This window comes from Hemiscyllium ocellatum, chromosome 23 (genome assembly GCF_020745735.1).
Source record: "Hemiscyllium ocellatum isolate sHemOce1 chromosome 23, sHemOce1.pat.X.cur, whole genome shotgun sequence".
NCBI classification, from domain to species: Eukaryota; Metazoa; Chordata; class Chondrichthyes; order Orectolobiformes; family Hemiscylliidae; genus Hemiscyllium; species Hemiscyllium ocellatum.
The window spans coordinates 26602550-26623441 of NC_083423.1; the positions used below are offsets into that span (position 1 = coordinate 26602550).

Sequence of the window (20892 nt, forward strand, 5' to 3'; positions counted from 1 at the left end):
CCAAAAACAATAGCTTTGCTTTTCTCACTATTTAATTAAAAGAAATTTATGCTTATCCAGTCTGGATGCCTGATATGCAGTTTAATATTTTCATAACAGTGGAAGAATAAAGAGTGGTAATGATGAGGCAGAGCCTGTTATCATCAGTGTACATTTGAAAACTAATGCTGCATCTTCAAATTATTGAAGGTCAGTATATAAAGAAACAAATAAGTGGGGACCAGGGCTAGATCCTTGGGGGACACCAAAGATAACTGCATAGGCGCAGGAAGAGAGGCCATTGCAAGCAATTTTCCAGTGTTGAGGAGTTTTCCTGATGGCTCCAAACTTGCAGACCAACCCAGATCTCCTGCCTCCATTTCTGACAGATCAAGTTTGGGTCAATCTTGAGTTCAAAATGGCTCAATTTACACTGCAGCAAGATCTCTTAACCTGCAGTGTGGGAGTTTTTTGGGGGAATAGCCATAAATATCCCTGGAGGAAGGATAAGGTCTGCAGAACAATTAATTTGTCAAGTTATTTAAATCCTGTATTCTTTTCAAAAAAATTCGGTCTGTTTTAGTGAAAGTCTAAAGAAAATTTGCTGTAGTAGTTACAATAGCTGTTTGTTGACTTAGCCCAAAGGGATACCATTATATAATTAAGATTTTTTTTCCCTGGAAAATCTTAGAAGCCATTTGAAATGCTGACAAAAGCTCCAGCCATCCTCTGAAAATAGGATATGTACTTTCCTTCTGGTATTAGACAATACTTTTTGAAAATGGATTTTTCTTAGCTAAGAGAGCACTTAAGTGGCATGCAAACACTAAGATGACATCAGCATTTTGTATTCTAATCCATAATTAAAGACATATTTAAGTAAGTTATCCTTTCTAAGATGTTATACACAGATTTGCAGAATTAGTGACCTGTCCTGTTAAAGAAGCAGTATTTATGAAATATTTATATAAAAATTCAGCAGTTTGATGAGAACAGCTGAAATTTACAAAGCATGAAACTGGAGTAGCTCTTAATGTGGAAGTACTTTAAGCATATCTTTAAGGTGTTTATTCAGAAGCTACAGGCAACATAATATGTTTTCATGTTTACTTTTAAAGTTTTCACCTATTTGAATGATTGCATCTATTATTTAGGATGAATTTGTGTCTATGGTGGTGGAAATGTGTACTTCACTTCTGTACCTGAACCTGGCTTACACTCCTATTAGTGACGGTACACTGAGGTCATTATCAACGTAAGTTGCACCATTACCATTCTCACATTATTACTACATCACATCTTTACAACAATAGCAAGCTTATCTCAGATAACATACCATGACCTCTTCTTTTCAAGTTATCTTATTTTCTGCCCTTTTATCTAATTTAACTAAAATATTTCCTTATTAGAAATGCTAACAATTAAGTACTTGATCTGTCAATAGGTACACTTAAATGATGAGTGGAGGAACTGTAGTTTTTTTTCCTGCCCTGATAAAAATTTAAAGTCGCCACAACCAAAGTAATACAATCACATCTAAAGATCTTAAACTCCTTTACACAAGAAGGCTATAAATTCTATAATTAAATATAATTTGGTCTTTAAGAGAATGCCAGAAGACAAATGACATTTGAGAATATTTGGAAATCTGCCTCAAACTGCAAATACAATACTTTAAACATTGCGATGACAGCTCCCATTTTCATTTTGATACACAAGTTTGCCAAATTGAGTCATTAACATGCTCCATGAAAATAATTAAAATTTACTGGGTGAAGTTTTACTTACAAGATATTTGCACCAATGATGAAAAGAACACAATGCCAATAGATTGAATGGTTCTAGTTATGCAGGTTGTATATTTGTGTTAATTTAAAACAGAAGCAAATAAATCTTATGTAATGTATTAATCAATCACGGTCTTGGAACTTACATTATTTTAACTATTTTATACTGAAGGCTTTCCTAGCAGGGAATGGGAAAGAAACATTCTGCAAGTAACACTGGATGTCATTATACTCAATACTTACCAGACTAGCTCTGTTCCGGATGTACAAGCTTTCTGCTTGGGTTAATTGAAAACAAATGTAACATTATGGTATTACATATATTACAAGAGAGAACCTTTGTTCTAAAACTGATTTTAAAAGTCATGTTTGCTGCTTTATAAATGCAATAAAATATACAATTTACACTTCTGTCCTTCCTTTTTCCTCCCCCTCCATTCTGCTACTAATTGTCCGCTCAAATAGTTGTTTATTTATGAAATTTTAAGTGAACAACATCAAAAGGACTGCAATGGAAATTTAACTACATGTTTCACGTATAGCTGTTACATCACTCACAATTGTTCTGTTTCTGCTTTTATGCTGCCAAAGCACCAACTTATAAAAATCCAGCAAGAAACTTTGCATAATAGGTGCTTTGACTAACTTTCCTCCTATTGTGATATAACTGAAACTCTACTTTCTTTTAAGGTTTGGATTAAATCTACAGTATCTGAGCCTAGCCTACTCAAAGAAATTCACAAATAAAGGTTTGAATTACCTTGCCACAGGGAAGGGCTGCCACAAGCTCGTCTACCTGGACATTTCAGGTTGTACTCAGGTTAGTCTTCAGAACTTTATACTCTTAGTAGAAACTGTGTGGTTTACAATCCTAGTGCAGAGCAGCAGACTGAATAATGCAGGAAGGGGGAGGGGAATCGAGTTGGTGTGGAGTTACAGAGTCCCAGCTGCCTAGAAAAATGTTTCCTCAGGCTTTTGGCAGAATTCCAGGCTGTTCTCAGGCCAGAAATATTCTGTCTGGTTGTTAACGCTATATATCCCTTTTTATTCAATTTCTGTTAGTAGTGATTGTTTGGAACTTTAGGAGCCAAAAGTCTGTGCCTGCTCATGACACTCCCACCATTAAACTGGTCATGAAGGATTTAAATTTTTTCCCAGCAGTGCAGTTCAGGGCAGAAAATTAATCCGTCTAAACAAGATTTCTGATGGCAGGAATGAGAATCCTTCACATAGAAATGTCCTCATTCCCAAACTGGACAGCAGTAACTAGTAAGTCTAGGCTAGTGAACCTACTATTGCAAGTAGTGTTTATTACGTTCCATTGTTTGAACCCTCAGGTATACTTGCCAACATTTATTTTATTTAGTTACACACACTCCAATCACACCCACCTCCACCTCCCCCCCTCCCCCAAACCACACCCCACTGCAGTAAACAGACTCCGTCAAGTAGGTACTCTCTGGTAACGCAAAAGCCTCACTGCTTCAACTGGCTGTGTTACTGTTTTAGTAAAATTGTACACTGTTGATGGAATGATATTTAGCTTGCAATCTTAAATCTATCAATTTGCTTTGTCATCCACATGGATCTCAATGAATGGTGGGTGCTATATTTGGCTTGAAATTGAGGGGACGAAAGGGAATTTGAAAATGTGCTTGAGGAAAAAAGTCCGCAAAATCCAAATTCCATCTCTTGGATTTATTTTTAACATGCTAATAATAGATATTAATATTTTATGCTAACAGAAAGGCTGAGTATGATGTTTTTAATATGCACGCCACATTCCTACCACAAAAAACAAGGAAGTCAGTTTCCAGGTTTTGTCAATTACAACCCTCACAAAAACTTGCAAACACATGGAGTCAGTAGTCTCGGATTAGCAGTGGGATGGAAAACTCTCAGGAATTTAAGCACCCAATTAGAATTTACTAATCATGGCAAGAGCAGGCAGGAAATAAGCTTCTTGACCCCTTAAGTATATTCCAAGAGATCTGCTGATTAAACTTTTTTTGTGAACTAGAATAAACAAGGCAAATGTGATTTACAAATGCGACTTGATTTGATGATGTTTTTCTCTCACTGGATTTCTGAATGGTATGCTGTGTTAATAAGTTGGGAGATAAGAGATAACATGAGCTTCACTATTTGGAGACTAATGTAGTTACAGATTTGCTCTGTCTACTGTTCCCATCCACTTCTTTTCATTGGGAAAATGGAGCAAGTTTGGCAGCGTCTGTGAAGAAAATGTCTTGTTAACATTTCAGGTTGACTGACCCTTTAGAATCTGTCTGAATTCATTCTGAGGAAGAGTCATTTGACCCAAAACATTAACTCTGCTTTCCCTCCACAGATGCTGCCAGACCTGACATTTTCCAGCAAGTTGTTTTTGTTTCTGATTTCCAGCACCTGCTGCTGTTTTACTTTTTGTCCCCCACTTCTTTTCATGACTTAATTGATGGTTTTGCATATTTTTCAGGTAATTGCTTGACATGTCAGAAACTGAATGTGTTACACAAATGCTATCTAGTGATGTCTAGCAAAAATTGACCAACAGGCTCAAAAAGCTTACAGTCAAAAAAAAATGGTATTAAAACTACTTATCTTGTGATGAGCAAAATATAATTACACAGGCTTTGCGTTTCCAGACAATGAGTCTTTAGCACAATGGTAGCACTCTTGCTTCAAATCAGAGGTGAAGGGTTTGGACCCCAGCTCAGGTCATTCTGCTATAATACGCATTTCATTAGTGTGGATTCGCTGTAACATGAATGATGAATTGGGGATGCTGTTTCTAAAGCTCAAACTTTTATCATGTTTATTGGCTGTAACACAATCACATTGTCAACACTAAGCATTGTTTTTAAAGCACAATTTTTCTATTATACGGAGTTGCACACAAACACAGCCATTGCGTTATAGAAGAACTACTTGTATGCAGAATCCAAATAGGACTGTATCTCTAAATTGGATGTTGCTGGTTTATTCTTATTGGATGAATGTGACCTGTTCCATCATATACCTGCAAAACCCTCCAATGTATAGGGCTCTGCACTGCAGGAATTAAATATATGGTATTTATGTGTATAGATGTATGTGTATGTGAAGGCATGTTTGTGTATTTATGTATGTATGCATGGCTGTCCTTTGATGTTCAGATGTTTTCCTGGAATAGTTTAGGCTGAGGAGAGAACATTTACAGGAGCACTCCAGAGCCATTGTTTTAGTGCTAACAATGAATAAGGCAGAGTTAAAACTGGAAAGAGCAAATGCAGAATGTTTTCAGTCTTAGTAATGGACAGGATATAGATTTTGAACCATAGTTTTGGATTGAATGAGATGCTGAGATTTTATGATGTGGTTCTGCTTGAATGGGTGTGGAGTAAGTGGTAATGGAATACTTTTTATTGGTGGAGTAGAGTGAGGTGGGGTGATCTGATAGCAATTCCCCATTTTCTTTCTAGTGTTTAATTGAAGGAAATTGTGGCTCATCCTTGAATGAGACAGCTGTTCCATTGACTATAAAAGTCATTATGGCATTAGATTCTATGAAACTGGGTTCTTCCAAGATGCAGCATAGGACATCAGATAAATCTGTATTTATAACTAAATGAATTTTGTACATGATACTAACAAACAGCTTTGTCACTTTCCCAGTACAGAAGAGATCTTTGAAATCTCAAAGTTCCCGGTCTCTTCCCAAAAATTATGCTCTTTTGTGCATTTCCTTGGTGTTACTTTCAATAATACCATATAAAAATTTTAAAACAACAAATACCCTGTAATCATTGGCACTGTTTTTGAACATGGTAGTTAGAAATGAAACTATTGCAAAACAAATACTAGCAAAACAAATAGGCTGCAACAATCCATCATTACAATCCAAATTAGGATTTCCCATAAACCTACAAATTAGGAGTAAGCCATTCAATTCCTTGAATCCACTCTGCCATTCAATAAGATTATGGCTCATCTGGCCTCAACTCCATATTCCTGCCTATACCTGATAACCTTCGACTTGTTAGTCAACTATCTACATCTGCAACAAGAGAGGCGTATGCCTCCACTGCCTTCTGGGGAAAAGGGTTTCAAATATTCATGATCCTTGGATGAAAAAAATCTCAGCTCCATTTTAAATGGGAGGCCCATCTAGTCCTATTCTCTTCTATAAGAGGAAACATCTTTCAGCATCTGCCCTATCATCCCCTCAGGATCTTACATATTTCAACAGTGTCATCTCTCATTCTTACAAACTTCAATGGGTATGGGCCCAATCTTTTCTCATCAGATAAATAAAAAGCCAGCTAATGATACCCACATCCCATGAGTGGACAAGTTCATATTTTCCCACATTATTTAGGTATTTTGGGTATAACACATATTTTGTCAATGCAAATTGGCTCTAATGTGATTAATGAACAGTGGACTTTTATAACGATTATCCACAGCACGATTTTTTATAGCGTGAGGTTACACGGGAATGCAACGATCATGTTATACCAGAAACACCTGCACTTCATTTGCCAAATGTTTGCTCACTCACAATTTATATATCCCTTGCAGGCACCTTATGTCTTCATAATTTAATGAGGTAAAAACAATGACTGCAGATGCTGGAAACCAGATTCTGGATCAGTGGTGCTGGAAGACCACAGCAGTTCAGGCAGCATCTGATGAGCAGCGAAATCAACGTGTTGGGCAAAAGCCCTTCATCAGGAATAAAGGCAGTGAGCTGGAAGCATGGAGAGATAAGCTAGGGGAAGGTGTGGGTAGGGAGAGAGTAGCATAGAGTACAATGGGTGAGTGGGGGAGGAGATGAAGGTGATAGGTCAAGGAGGAGAGGGTGGAGTGGATAGGTGGAAAAGGAGCTAGGCAGGTCAGACAAGTCCGGACAAGTCATGGGGACAGTGCTGAGCTGGAAGTTTGAAACTAGGATGAGGTGGGGGAAGAGGAAATGAGGAAGCTGTTGAAGTCCACATTGATGCCCTGGGGTTGAAGTGTTCCGAGGCGGAAGATGAGGCGTTCTTCCTCCAGGCGTCTGGTGGTGAGGGAGTGGTGGTGAAGGAGGCCCAGGACCTCCACGTCCTCGGCAGAGTGGGAGGGGGAGTTGAAGTGTTGGGCCACGGGGCGGTGTGGTTGATTGGTGCTGTCTTTCTAATGTAGTTCCATCTCAAATTTTAGCAACCATACCATTTGATACCTTCTTCCAAGTCTTTGATATTAACTGTAGATAGCTAAGGCCCCAAAAGTGTGGCATACCACTTGATACATCTTACCAACTGAAAATGAGCAATTTGTGTCCATTGAGTTTCCAATAGCCAACTAATGCACAATGATAAGTTATTTCCCTATACCATGAACGCTTATTCTGCCTCAATCTTGGATGTAGCATCTTGTCAAATGTCTTCTGCAAATCTAAGTATATTACTTCCACTGATTTACCTTTATTCACTGACTTCCTTAAAGAAGTCCAATAAATTCAAATACAAACACAATTTCCCTTCCACATGTTGACTGTCTTCATGGAAGAAGATATTTTAAACACACTGTTATATCTTCCTGAATAGGTTTCAATGTTTTCTCCAAGATAAAGTTAACAATCATGACACCAGGTCATAGTCTAACAGGTTTATTTGGAAGCACTAGCTTTCGAGGTGCTGCCTTTTCATTGGGTGTATCAATGTGTTCTTTTTCCAGAACAGGTGGTATGGCACTTGAACGTACTTTTATTTGTAAATGCTTTTATCTCTGTAATGCATTTCCGACACGAAACAGAGAAAAAGTCCAAGTTGAAAAAAATCTTGAGTTACTGTTAGTATTCCATGTTGCAGGCTTCTTGAGGATTCTCCCCTTTGTGATAATAAGCTTGTCTGTTAGTTTTTTTCAAGATAGTATTTTGGTCTAATGGCACACAATAGAGACTGAGCTGAAAATGTGTTGCTGGAAAAGCGCAGCAGGTCAGGCAGCATCCAAAGAGCAGGAGAATTGACGTTTTGGGCATGAGCCCTTCTTCTGAAATGAGGAAAGTGTGCCAAGCAGGCTAAGATAAAAGGTAGGGAGGAGGGACTTGGGGGAGGGGTGTTGGAAATGCAATAGGTGGAAGGATGTTAAGGTGAGGGTGATAAGGTGAGGGTGATATGCTGGAGTGGGGGTGGGGGCGGAGAGGTCAGGAAGAAGATTGCAGGTTAGGAAGGTGGTGCTGAGTTCGAGGGTTGGGACTGAGACAGGGTGGGGGGAGGGGAAATGAGGAAACTGGAGAAATCTGAGTTCATCCCTTGTGGTTGGAGGGTTCCTAGGCGGAAGATGAGATGCTCTTCCTCCAGCCATCGTGTTGCTATGGTCTGGCGATGGAGGAGTTCAAGGACCTGCATGTCCTTGGTGGAGTGGGAGGGGGAGTTAAAGTGGTTGGGTTGGTTGGTCCGGGTCTCCCAAAGGTGTTCTCTGAAACGTTCCGCAAGTAGGCGGCCCGTCTCCCCAATATAGAGGAGGCCACATTGGGTGCAGCGGATGCAGTAAATGATGTGTGTGGAGGTGAATTTGTGGCGGATATGGAAGGATCCCTTGGAGCCTTGGAGGGAAGTAAGGGGGGAGGTATGGGCGTAAGTTTTGCATTTCTTGCGGTTGCAGGGGAAGGTGCTGGGAGTGGAGGTTGGGTTGGAGGGGGGTGTGGACCTGACGAGGGAATCATGGAGGGAGTGGTCTTTTCGGAACGCTGATAGGGGAGGGGAGGGAAATATATCCCTGGTGGTGGGGTCCGTTTGGAGGTGGTGGAAATGACGACGGATGATACAATGTATACGGAGGTTGGTGGGGTGGTAGGTGAGGACCAGTGGGGTTCTGTCCTGGTGGCGATTGGAGAGGCATGGCTCAAGGGCGGAGGAGCGGGAAGTGGAGGAGATGCGATGGAGGGCATCGTCGACCACGTTTGGGGGGAAATTGCGGTCTTTGAAGAAAGAGGCCATCTGGGTTGTTCAGTATTGGAACTGGTCCTCCTGGGAGCAGATGCGGCAGAGCTGAAGGAATTGGGAATATGGGATGGCGTTTTTACAGGGAACAGGGTGGGAGGAGGTGTAGTCTAGGTAGCTGTGAGAGTCGGTCGGTTTATAGTAAATGTCCGTGTTGATTCGGTTGCCCGAGATAGAAATGAAGAGGTCTAGGAAGGGGAGGGAGGAGTCTGGTACGGTCCAGGTAAATTTGAGGTCAGGGTGGAAGGTGTTAGTAAAGTGGATGAACTTTTCAATCTCCTCGTGGGAGCACGAGGCAGCGCCGATACAGTCGATACACAATAGAGACAGTCATATCAATGAAAGAATTTCAGTTTTCTATTGTCAAACTAATTTTGTCATTAAAATGGATAAGGGACCATCTTTTCGCATTATAAGATTTGGTAGCTTTCCTTTCACTGTTATTTTCGGCAGATGAAATTGCTATTACATATTTAGGTTTTTTTTCCAGATTGTTCAAACAAAGGCAAGTATGTAATTCTGTAGAACTGTTCAGACATGTCTCCTGTTCATTCATGTCAGAGGTTTCAAAAAGTGGCCACTCTTGTGGGTCAGATGACCTCTGCAGCCTTTTTAAAGCAGTATCCAGGCTCATTTATTTGAAAGAAAACATCTTTAAAAAGTCACTGTTGTTAAATCAATTGATGGACTTAAAGATTAATAGCCCATATTTAAACAGTGTGACAAGATATAAAAAAATCATAGGCTGACTTAATTTTTTTAATAAAGCAAAGACCTGCAGATGCTGAAGACTTGAAACAAACAAAAACAGAAGTTTGACAAAGGTCTCTGGATTTGAAACAGTAACTCTGTATCTCTCCACAGAGCATATTGTTTTTGTTTGTTTCATTTTTTATATGGTTTTGTATGGTTACCATAAGATCCAGCAAATAATATCTTAAATTCATATTCTGGATCTGAACATTTTTAGAAAAGCATTTATTATCCATCCTTGTAGCCCTGAAAAGATGTTTGCAAGCTTTATTTTAAAACAGTTGCAGTCTATGTTATAAAGAAGTCAACAGTATTGAGTTCTGAAATTCCAGAATTTTCATGGAACATTTTAAGACATAAAGAGATCTGTCAGTTTGTCCGTGCTATCTTTAGATAAGAGCCACTCAGCTAGTTCCACTTTTGTCCTTTCCTTGTAGGCCCACAAATATTCTCTTGAGATAGATAATTACCCAATTTCCTTTGAAAGCTGTGATTGAAACTGCCTTCACCACATTCAAGCAATCCTTTTCAGATCCTAACAACCCATAGTATAAATATATTTTCTCTCACTACTTCTGGTTCTTTTGCTATTATCATTAAATCAGTATCCTTTAGGACTTGATCCTTCTACTAACAAAAACAATTTCTGTCTGTCTATCTATTTTGTCCAGACCCCTCACATTTTGAATAAGTGTATTAAATATAGCCCCAGCTTCACCAATCTATATACATAATTGAAGGCTTTCATCCACAGACAATTCTCAGAAATGTCTTCTACATTCTGCCCTGTGCCTTCATATCCCTCTTAAAATGTGTCTAAAATTGGGTCAGCTGAAGTGTTTCATGGAAGTTCACTATTACTACCTTGCTTCACTACTTTTTCAGGATTCTGGATGCTGTATTAACTACTTTCCCAACCTGCCATATCAATTTGATAAGATACATATATTTTCTTCTCCTGTAATCATTTTAAGAACTGTGAAATCTTGATCCTGTCATGGTGAAAGAATGACATGTGTGCCCAAGCAAGGATTGTGTGATGTGGTGAGGAGTTTGATTAGATTACTTACAGTGTGGAAACAGGCCCTCCGAAGAGCAAACCACCCAGACCCATTCCCCTACATTTACCTTTTCACCTAACACTACAGGCAATTTAGCATGGCCAATTCACCTAATCTGCACATTTTTGGACTGTGGGAGGAAACTGGAGCACCCAGAGGAAACCAACGCAGACACGGGGAGAATGTGCAAACTCCACAAAGACAGTTGCCTGAGGTGGGAAATGAACCCAGGTCTCTGGTGCCGTGAGGCAGCAGTGCTAACCACTGTGCCACCGTGCTACCCATGCTCTTCTTGTCCTTGGGGGGATCACCCAGGGCGATAGTGAGGAAAGACATCAATTGGAGACTGGTATAGTTGAGAAAAGAAGCGAGTCAAATAGTCAGGGCAGGCAGGGACAAAGCAGAGAACAAAGTAGGACTGATAAATTAAACTGCATTTATTTCAATGCAAAGCCAAAACAGGGAAGACAGATGAACTCAGGGCATGGTTAGGAACATGGGACTGGGATATTATAGCAATTGCTGAAACATGGCTCAGGGATCGACAGCACTGGCAGCTTACTGTTCCAGGATACAAATGCTACAGGAAGAACAGAAGGAAGGCAAGAGAGGAGGGGAGGTGGCGCTTTTGATAAAGTATAGCATTACAGCTGTACTGAGGGAGTATATTCCCAGAAGTACATCCAGGGATGTTATTTGGGTGGGAACTGAGAAATAAAAAAAGGGATGATCACCTTATTTGGATTGTATTATAGACTCCCTAATAGTCAACGGGAAATTGAGAAACAAATTTGTGAGGTGAGCTCAGTTTTCTGTAGGAATAATAGGGTGGTTATGGTAGGGGATTTTAACTTTCTAAACATAGACTGGGACTGCCATAGCGTTAAGGATTTAGATGGAAAAGGATTTGCTAAATGCGTACAAGAAACTTTTCTGATTCAATATGTGAATGTACCTACTACAGAAGGTGCAAAACTTGACCTACTCTTGGGAAATAAGGCAGAGCAGATGACTGAGGTGTCAGTGGGGAAGCACTTGGGGACCAGCGACCATAATTCTATTGGTTTTAAAATAGTGATGGCAAAGGATAGACCAGATTTATACATTGAAGTTCTAAATTGGAGGAAGGCTAATTTTGATGGTATTAGGCAAGAACTTTCAAAGGCTGATTGGGGGCAGATTCACAGGTAAAGGGACAGCTGGAAAATGGGAAGCCTTCAGAAATATGATAACTTGAGGCCAGAGACAGTATATTCCAGTTAGGGTGAAAAGAAAGGCTGGCAGGTGTAGGGAATGCTGGATGACTAGAGAAATTGAAGGTGTGGTTAAGAAAAAGAAGGAAGCATAGACAAAATAGTGAATCCGTAGAAGACTATAAAGTCATTAGGTATATACTTAAGAGGGAAATCAGGAGGGCAAAAAGGGGACAGGAGATACCTTTGACAAATAGTGTTGAGGAGAACCCAAAGGGTTTTTACAAATACATTAAGGACAAAAAGGTAACCAGGGAGAGAATAAGGCCACTCAAAGATCAGCAAGGCAGCCTTTATGTGGAGCCACAGGACATGGGAGAGATACTAAATTAGTATTTTGCATCAGTGTTTACTGTGGAAAAGGATATGGAAGATATAGAATGTAGGAAAATAGATGGTGACATCTTGAAAAATGTCCATTTGCAGAGGAGGAAGTGCTGGATGTCTTGAAATGCATAAAAGTAGATAAATCTCCAGGACCTGATCAGGTGTACCCCTGGAATTCTGTAGGAAGCTAGAGAAGTGATTGCTGGGCATCTTGCTGAGATATTTGTATCATCGATAGTCACAGTTGAGGTGTCCGAAGCCTGGAGGTTGGCTAACATGGTGCCACTATTTAAGGAGGGTGGTAAGGACAAGCCAGGGAACTATAGACAAGTGAGCCTGACCTCGGTGGTAGGCAAGTTGTTGGAGGGAATCCTGAGGGTCAGGATGTACATGTATTTGGAAAGGCAAGGACTAATATGAGATAGTCAACATGCTTTGTGGATGGGAAATCATGTCTCACAAACTTGATTGAGCTTTTTGAAGAAGTAACAAAGAGGATTATGAGGGCAGAGCATTAGACATGATCTATATGGACTTCAATAAGGCGTTCGACAAGGTTCCCCATGGGAGACTGGTTAGCAAGGTTAGATCTCATAGAACACAGGGAGAACTAGCCATTTGGATACAGAACTGTCTCGAAGGTGGAAGACAAGAGGGTGGTGGTGGAGGTTGTTTTTCAGACTAGAGACCTGTGACCAGTGGAGTGCCACAAGGATCATTGCTGAGTCCACCATTTTTCGTCATTTATATAAATGATTTGGATGCGAACAGAGGAGGAATAGTTGGTAAGTTTGCAGATGACACCAAAATTGGCACTGTAGTTGACAGCAAAGTGGACCTCAGATTACAACGGGATTTTGATCAGATGGGTCAATGGGCGGAGGAGTGGCAGTTGAAGTTTAATTTAGATAAATGCGAGGTGCTACATTTCGGGAAAGCAAATCTTAGCAACATATATACACTTAATGGTAAGGTCTTAATGAGTGTTGCTGAACAAAGAGACCTTGGAGTGCAGGTTCATAGTTCCTTGAAAGTAGAGTTGCAGGTAGATTGGATAGTGAAAGAGGAGTTTGGTATGCTTTTTTTTATTTGTCGGAGTATTAAGTACAGGAGTTGGGAGGTCATGTTGCGCCTGTACAGGACATTGGTTAGGCCACTTTTGGAAAATTGCATGCAATTCTGGCCTCCTTTATATTGGAAGGATGTTGTGAAACTTGAAATGGTTCAGAAAAGATTTGGAACATAGAACGTAGAAAAGTACAGCACAGAACAAGCCCTTTGGCGCATGATGTTGTGCAGAGGTTTAATCCTAATGTAAAATATTGTAACTTAACCTATGCACCCCTCAACTCACTGCTATCCATGTGCATGTCTACAAGTTGTTTAAATGTCCCCAAGACTCTGCTTCCACCACCACAGCTGGCAAAGCATTCCATGCATTCACAACTCTCTATGTAAAGAACCTACCTCTGATGTCTCCTTTACACCTTCCACCTAATATCTTCAAACTATGAGTCCTTGTACCAGTCAATCCTACCATGGGGAAAAGTCCCTGGCTATTAACGCTATCTATTCCACTCATTATTTGTACACCTCGATCAGGTCTCCTCTCTTCCTCCTTCTCTCCAGAGAGAAAAGTCTGAGCTTATTCAGCCTTTCTTCGTAAGGCAAGCCCTCCAGTCCAGGCAGCATCTGGTAAACCTTCTTTGCACCCTCTGCAAAGCCTCAGTACCTTTCCTATAGTAGGGTGACCAGAACTGGACACAATATTCCAAATGTGTCTCACCAGGGACTTGTAGAGCTGTAACAAAACCTCACGGTTCTTAAACTCGATCCCCCTGTTAATGAAGCCAAAACACCATATGCTTTCTTAACAACCACATCCACTTGGGTAGCAACTTTGAGGGATCTTTGTACTTGCACACCCAGATCCCTCTGTTCCTCCACACTGCCAAAAATTGTGTCTTTAATCCTATATTCAGCATTTGAGTTCGACCTTCCAAATTGCATCACTTCGCATTTATCCAGGTTGAACTCCATCTGCCATTTCTCAGCCCAGCTCAGCATCCTGTCTATGTCGCGCTGCAGCCTGCAGTAACCCTCTATACTATCGACGACACCTCCAACCCTTGTGTCATCTGCAAATTTACTAACCCACACCTCAACCTTCTCGTCCAAGTTATTTATAAAAACTTCAAAGAACAAATGCCCAAGTGTTGATGATTGCACAATGTTCAGCACCATTTGTGATTCCATATAGAAGCAGCCTATGTCCAAATGCGGCAAGATATGGATAATGTCTAGGTTTGGGCTACAAGTGGCAAATAACACACATAAGTGCCAGGCAATGACCTGTCAACTCTTGACATTCAATGGCATTATCATCACTGAATACCCCACTAAAATATTGTGGACTTCCATTGACCAGAAACTAAAGTGGAACAGCCACATAAAATGTTGTGGCTACATGAGCAGATCAGAGGCTAATTCACCTTCTTCCACCACTCTGAAGAATCTTTATACCATTCAAAGTAACCCACTTGATTGGTTCCACATCCTCGAAGTCTCACTCTACTACCAATGCACAGTAGCAACAGTATGTTTAGTCTACAAGTGGAACGACAGAAATTCACTGAGGCTACTTAGACAACACCTTCCAAAGCCTCGATCACAACCATCTAGAAGGACATTGGTATGTGGGAACACCAAACATCAAGTTCTCCTCTAACCTACTCATAATCTTGACTTGGCAATATATTGGTCACCCTTCACTATCACTGACTTCATCCATAACAGCACTGGAGATGTACCTACATCAAATCACTACAGTGGTTCAATGAAGCAGATCACCACCACCTGCTCAAAGGATGGGCAATAAATGTGAGCCCAGCCAACAAAGCTGCAAATGTGTTGCTGGTCAAAGCACAGCAGGTTAGGCAGCATCTCAGGAATAGAGAATTCAACGTTTCGAGCATAAGCCCTTCATCAGGAATAAGAGAGAGAGAGCCAAGCAGGCTGAGATAAAAGGTAGGGAGGAGGGACTAGGGGGAGGGGCGATGGAGGTGGGATAGGTGGAAGGAGGTCAAGGTGAGGGTGATAGGCCGGAGTGGGGTGGGGGCGGAGAGGTCAGGAAGAGGATTGCAGGTTAGGAGGGCGGTGCTGAGTTGAGGGAACCGACTGAGACAAGGTGGGGGGAGGGGAAATGAGGAAGCTGGAGAAATCTGAATTCATACCTTGTGGTTGGAGGGTTCCCAGGCGGAAGATGAGGCGCTCCTCCTCCAGCCGTCGTGTAGTTGTGTTCTGCCGGTGGAGGAGTCCGAGGACCTGCATGTCCTCGGTGGAGTGGGAGGGGGAGTTAAAGTGTTGAGCCACGGGGTGATTGGGTTGGTTGGTTCGGGCGGCCCAGAGGTGTTCTCTGAAGCGTTCCGCAAGTAAGCGGCCTGTCTCACCAATATAGAGGAGGCCACATCGGGTGCAGCGGATGCAATAGATGATGTGTGTGGAGGTACAGGTGAACTTGTGGCGGATATGGAAGGATCCCTTGGGGCCTTGGAGGGAAGTGAGTGTGGAGGTGTGGGCGCAAGTTTTACATTTCCTGCGGTTGCAGGGGAAGGTGCCGGGGGTGGAGGTTGGGTTGGTGGGGGGTGTGGATCTGACAAGGGAGTCACGAAGGGAGTGGTCCTTGCGGAACGCTGATAGGGGAGGGGAGGGAAATATATCCTTGGTGGTGGGGTCCGTTTGGAGGTGGCGGAAATGGCGGCGGATAATACGTTGTATGCGCAGGTTGGTGGGGTGGTAGGTGAGAACCAGTGGGGTTCTGTCTTGGTGGCGGTTGGAGGAGCGGGGCTCAAGGGCGGAGGAGCGGGAAGTGGAGGAGATGCGGTGGAGGGCATCGTCGATCACGTCTGGGGGGAATCTGCGGTCCTTGAAGAAGGAGGCCATCTGGGTTGTGCGGTGTTGGAATTGGTCCTCCTGGGAGCAGATGCGGCGGAGACGAAGGAATTGGGAATATGGGATGGCGTTTTTACAGGGGGCAGGGTGGGAGGAGGTGTAGTCCAGGTAGCTGTGGGAGTCAGTCGGTTTATAATAGATGTCTGTGTTGAGTCGGTCGCCCGAGATAGAAATGGAAAGGTCTAGGAAGGGGAGGGAGGAGTCTGAGACAGTCCAGGTGAATTTCAGGTCGGGATGGAAGGTGTTAGTAAAGTTGATGAACTGTTCAACCTCCTCGTGGGAGCACGAGGCAGCGCCGATACAGTCATCGATGTAGCGGAGGAAAAGGTGGGGGGTGGTGCCAGTGTAGTTGCGGAAGATGGACTGTTCCACGTATGCTACGAAGAGGCAGGCATAGCTGGGGCCCATGCGGGGTTTACTCGAAGATTTTTTACCAGCCAACAAAGCCCACACCCTCTCAATTAGCACAAAAACAAACATCCAGGACAGAAAAATCTATTGTACCTCTGAAATTCGATCATTACTGCCTTCATAGAAAAAAGGCACTGGAACATTATCCATATTCACTTCTGTTATGGATGAGGCCAGACCTCCTCAAAACATTTCAAGATGATAGCCCAGACCCAAACTTTTCTACTTGTTTTAAGCAGGTGTGATGTGGATATTCTAGGAGTGATGCAGCTGGTCAAATCACTCAGTTTTAAACCAAATAGAGCTTATTTACCCACAAACAAAAGAAAACTGAATTTAAAATAACGTAACTATTTGAAAGCCCAACCAACATGAAAATGCAACTCAAAGAGCTTTTCTGATTTCCTGCAACATTCCCAAACACATACTTGGCAAAAAATGTAAATTCAAACACAGGTGATAGAGAGACAGAGAGAGAGAATTTGGAAGAGATAATGGGCAATAAGGTTGGCTTTGGAAGATTTTCACTATGCCACTCGGTCAACTCATGAATGAATTTTTAAAAATTGAACATATGTTCTCTTTGCTAGTAGTTAAGATTTTTCACATTTTTCTGTTGTCTGCATACTCTGGGATCAATATATATTAAAAATTGGGGTGTTATTAAATCTGCCATAATCCTATAACTTGAATAAATATGAATACATTTTATGTCTCTCATGCATTTTTTTTGTCTTTTAGATCTCAGTGAGAGGCTTCCGGTCATTAGGAATTGGCTGCAGTGATATTGAACATCTTGTAATCAATGATATGGCAACTCTTACCAACAGCTGTATCACAGTAAGTGTATTCTATAAACAGACATAAATATTAATACTAATTTAATTGTTCATTATTTTCATCAAGTTTTTTGTAAGACTTGAAATTATTTGAATTTTAAAGAATATTTGCTCCAAATATCTTGTAGTAATTGAATGAACTGTGAAAAGTATTCTCCCTGTCTCTATCTTTTTCTCTTTCTCTCTCTCTGTCCTACAAAGCCTCAGGCTCATAGGGTGAGTGCCAGTCTTCTCTCCACTATCTTCTTTCTGGCTTTGATGACTTCATGACTGCTGTTGTTGCTCTCCTTTGTTTTGTGAACAGTGCATTTCTGAGCTATTCCTTACATTTGTTGTTTCCTTTTTCACATAGCTGCTATGTTTATGATTAGAATGGCACTTAAAATGCAGTCTTAGCATATCAACTGAGAACTTGAAATAAGAATTTTTTGCTTCCCATGCAGCTTATTCAGCTCAGGCTGTCTTATTTATTGCCTTAACAATGGATTTTGTGGCAGGTTAGGTTTAATAAAATATTTTAAATTTTGGGGGAATATACATAAGACTGTCATCCCTTTTAATTACTTGTGAATGCAATAAAGCCCAATTTCCACCTTCTGTATACCTTCTCCAGGGGTATTGCTAAACCTCCTGGATGTGACCTAACTCCAATAGCTCACAATTTACAAATATTACAGGTTTTAAAAACATGTTTTAACAACTTTCATACTTCCACAATGAATGATTAATTACAAATTACTCTATTCTTTTAAATCAGATAGCCCTGAATTTTCTTGTACTCTTTAATGCATTGATGCAAAATGGGAAACTTAGAAATAGCATTCAAATATAAGCAGATCTCATTTCTACCCTTTTTGCTTACTACTGAAATTTGGGTGGGGTGGCTGATTGCACCACTGCCATTTCACAGTTTAGACATTTTAGTAGCATTGAAATGATAGAATGACATCATACACATGAATTTCTATAATTTCCGCAGACTCCAATTTCACACAATCATCTGAGCACAGATCAACTATCCATAAACCCTTTCCAGTGTCCATCTAAGTGAATAGAGTTTCAGGCTGCAATGGGGTACCTGTGTGAAATAGCCTATGGTTGATTTTGTTATGAACCAGGCTAGACTTCCTCAAAACATTTCAAGAAGGTAGCCCAGACCCCAATGTTGAAACTGTGTTGCTGGTTAAAGCGCAGCAGGTCAGGCAGCATCCAAGGAACAGGAAATTCGACGTTTCGGGCATAAGCCCTTCATCAGGAATGAGGAAAGTGTGTCCAGCAGGCTAAGATAAAAGGTAGGGAGGAGGGACTTGGGGGAGGGGCGATGGAGATGTGATAGGTGGAAGGAGGTCAAGGTGAGGGTGATAGGCCGGAGTGGGGTGGGGGCGGAGAGGTCAGGAAGAAGATTGCAGGTTAGGAGGGCGGTGCTGAGTTCGAGGGAATCGACTGAGACAAGGTAGGGGGAGGGGAAATGAGGAAACTGGAGAAATCTGAGTTCATCCCTTGTGGTTGGAGGGTTCCCAGGCGGAAGATGAGGTGCTCTTCCTCCAACCGTCGTGTTGTTATGTTCTGGTGATGGAGGAGTCCAAGGACCTGCATGTTCTTGGTGGAGTGGGAGGGGGAGTAAAGTGTTGAGCCACGGGGTGGTTGGGTTGGTTGGTCCGGGCGTTCCAGAGGTGTTCCCTGAAGCGTTCCACAAGTAGGCGGCCCGTCTCCCCAATATAGAGGAGGCCACATCGGGTGCAGCGGATGCAATAGATGATGTGTGTGGAGGTGCAGGTGAATTTGTGGCAGATATGGAAGGATCCCTTGGGGCCTTGGAGAGAGGTAAGGGAGGAGGTGTGGGCGCAAGTTTTGCATTTCCTGCAGTTGCAGGGGAAGGTGCTGGGAGTGGAGGTTAGGTTGGTGGGGGGTGTGGACCTGACGAGGGAGTCACGGAGGGAGTGGTCTTTTCGGAATGCTGATAGGGGAGGGGAGGGAAATATATCCCTGGTGGTGGGGTCCGTTTGGAGGTGGCGGAAATGACGGCGGATGATATGCTGTATACGGAGGTTGGTGGGGTGGTAGGTGAGAACCAGTGGGGTTCTGTCCTGGTGGTGGTTTGAGGGGCGGGGCTCAAGGGCGGAGGAGCGGGAAGTGGAGGAGATGCGGTGGAGGGCATCGTCGATCACGTCTGGGGGGAATCTGCGGTCCTTGAAGAAGGAGGCCATCTGGGCTGTATGGTATTGGAACTGGTCCTCCTGGGAGCAGATGCGGCGGAGACGAAGGAATTGGGAAAATGGGATGGCATTTTTACAGGGGGCAAGGTGGGAGGACCCCAATGTTGCCAGTTGTTTTGAGCAGGTGTAGTGTGGATACTCCAGGGGTGATGTAGTTGGCCATACTATTTGGTTTTAAATAAAACAGAATTTATTCGCACACAAACAAAAGAAAACTGAATTTAGGATAACTTAACCTATCTGAAAACTCAAATGACTCTATTGCAACTTAATGTTGCAAGTATTTGGAACAGCATTATCTCCTAAAGGCCGAATGGTATTAGCATTGGACTGTTAATCCAGAGACCTAAATTATGTTCTGGGGACCTGGGTTCAAATCCCGCCATTGCAGATGGTGGAATCTTAATTCAGTTTTAAAAACTGGAATTAAGAGTCAAATGATGACTGTGAATCCACTGCCAATTGTCGGAAGAACCTACCTGGTTCACTAATGTCCTTTGGGGAAGGAAGCTATCATCCTTTACTAGTCTGGCCTACATGTGACTCCAGACCCTCAGCAATGTGGTTGACTCAACTGCCCTCTGGGCAATTAGGGTTGGGCAATAAATGCTGCCTAGGCAGCGACGTCCTCATCCCATGAAGAATAAACACCAACTTCGCAAAAAAACGTAAAATCAAACATTGTCATCTCTTCCATAAGAACCTGAGAGAGTGAATCAGCATGGTGTTGTTTCTTTGACCAGCAGCTCAAACAGCCTGCTTGTTAAAACAAAACCAAAACCAAAACCCTGAACTAGGAGAGTTGGTCACTCCTCTTTTCTTGTACAAAAAAAAGCTTAAAGGATTTTTCAAGTAGATATTTTCAGACCAATTGGAACCTCTACATTTATGACCCCTTTTGAGAAAGGACAACATAACGTTGTTAAAGGAGCAGCATCATCTCAATTTGATTTGATTTATTGTTGTCACATTAAATGAGATGCAGTGAAAAGTAATGTTTGCGTGCTTTCCAGACAAATCATACCTTGCATTAATGCATCAGGGAAATAGAACAGAATGCAGAATATAGTATGACATCTACAAAGAAGCTGCAGAGAGAGATCAACTCTGATGGGAGGTCTGTTCATAAGTCTGATAACAATGGAGAAGAAGCTGTTCTTGAATCCTTTGGTATGTGTTTTCAGACTTGTGTATCTTCTGCTTGATGGAAGAAGGTGGAGAAGAGAATAACTGTTCATAGTTTTAGAATAATGAGTAGCAGATTTAAATTAGAGATTAGGAGTGTTCTGAATCTGTGGAATTCAGTAGCCCAGAGTGAGGTAGATGCTGGGATTTAAGAAGGAGATGGACCTC

At 41.9% G+C, this 20892-nt stretch overlaps 2 protein-coding genes across 2 annotated transcripts in view; one reads left to right on the forward strand and one right to left on the reverse strand.

The window, feature by feature from the left end:
- The window catches only part of lrrc17 (leucine rich repeat containing 17), a 60352-nt gene extending 57656 nt beyond the window's left edge, over nucleotides 1–2696 (reverse strand). The window contains exon 1 of the mRNA XM_060842826.1: nucleotides 2527–2696. The gene's annotated coding sequence lies outside the window, so the exon portion shown is untranslated. The remainder of the gene's footprint in view (nucleotides 1–2526) is intronic.
- Nucleotides 1–20892, forward strand: part of fbxl13 (F-box and leucine-rich repeat protein 13) — a 236483-nt gene that overhangs the window by 129997 nt on the left and 85594 nt on the right. The window contains exons 7-9 of the mRNA XM_060842551.1: nucleotides 1134–1234; nucleotides 2457–2586; nucleotides 17226–17324. Coding sequence (XP_060698534.1) covers nucleotides 1134–1234; nucleotides 2457–2586; nucleotides 17226–17324 — 330 coding nt within the window. The remainder of the gene's footprint in view (nucleotides 1–1133; nucleotides 1235–2456; nucleotides 2587–17225; nucleotides 17325–20892) is intronic.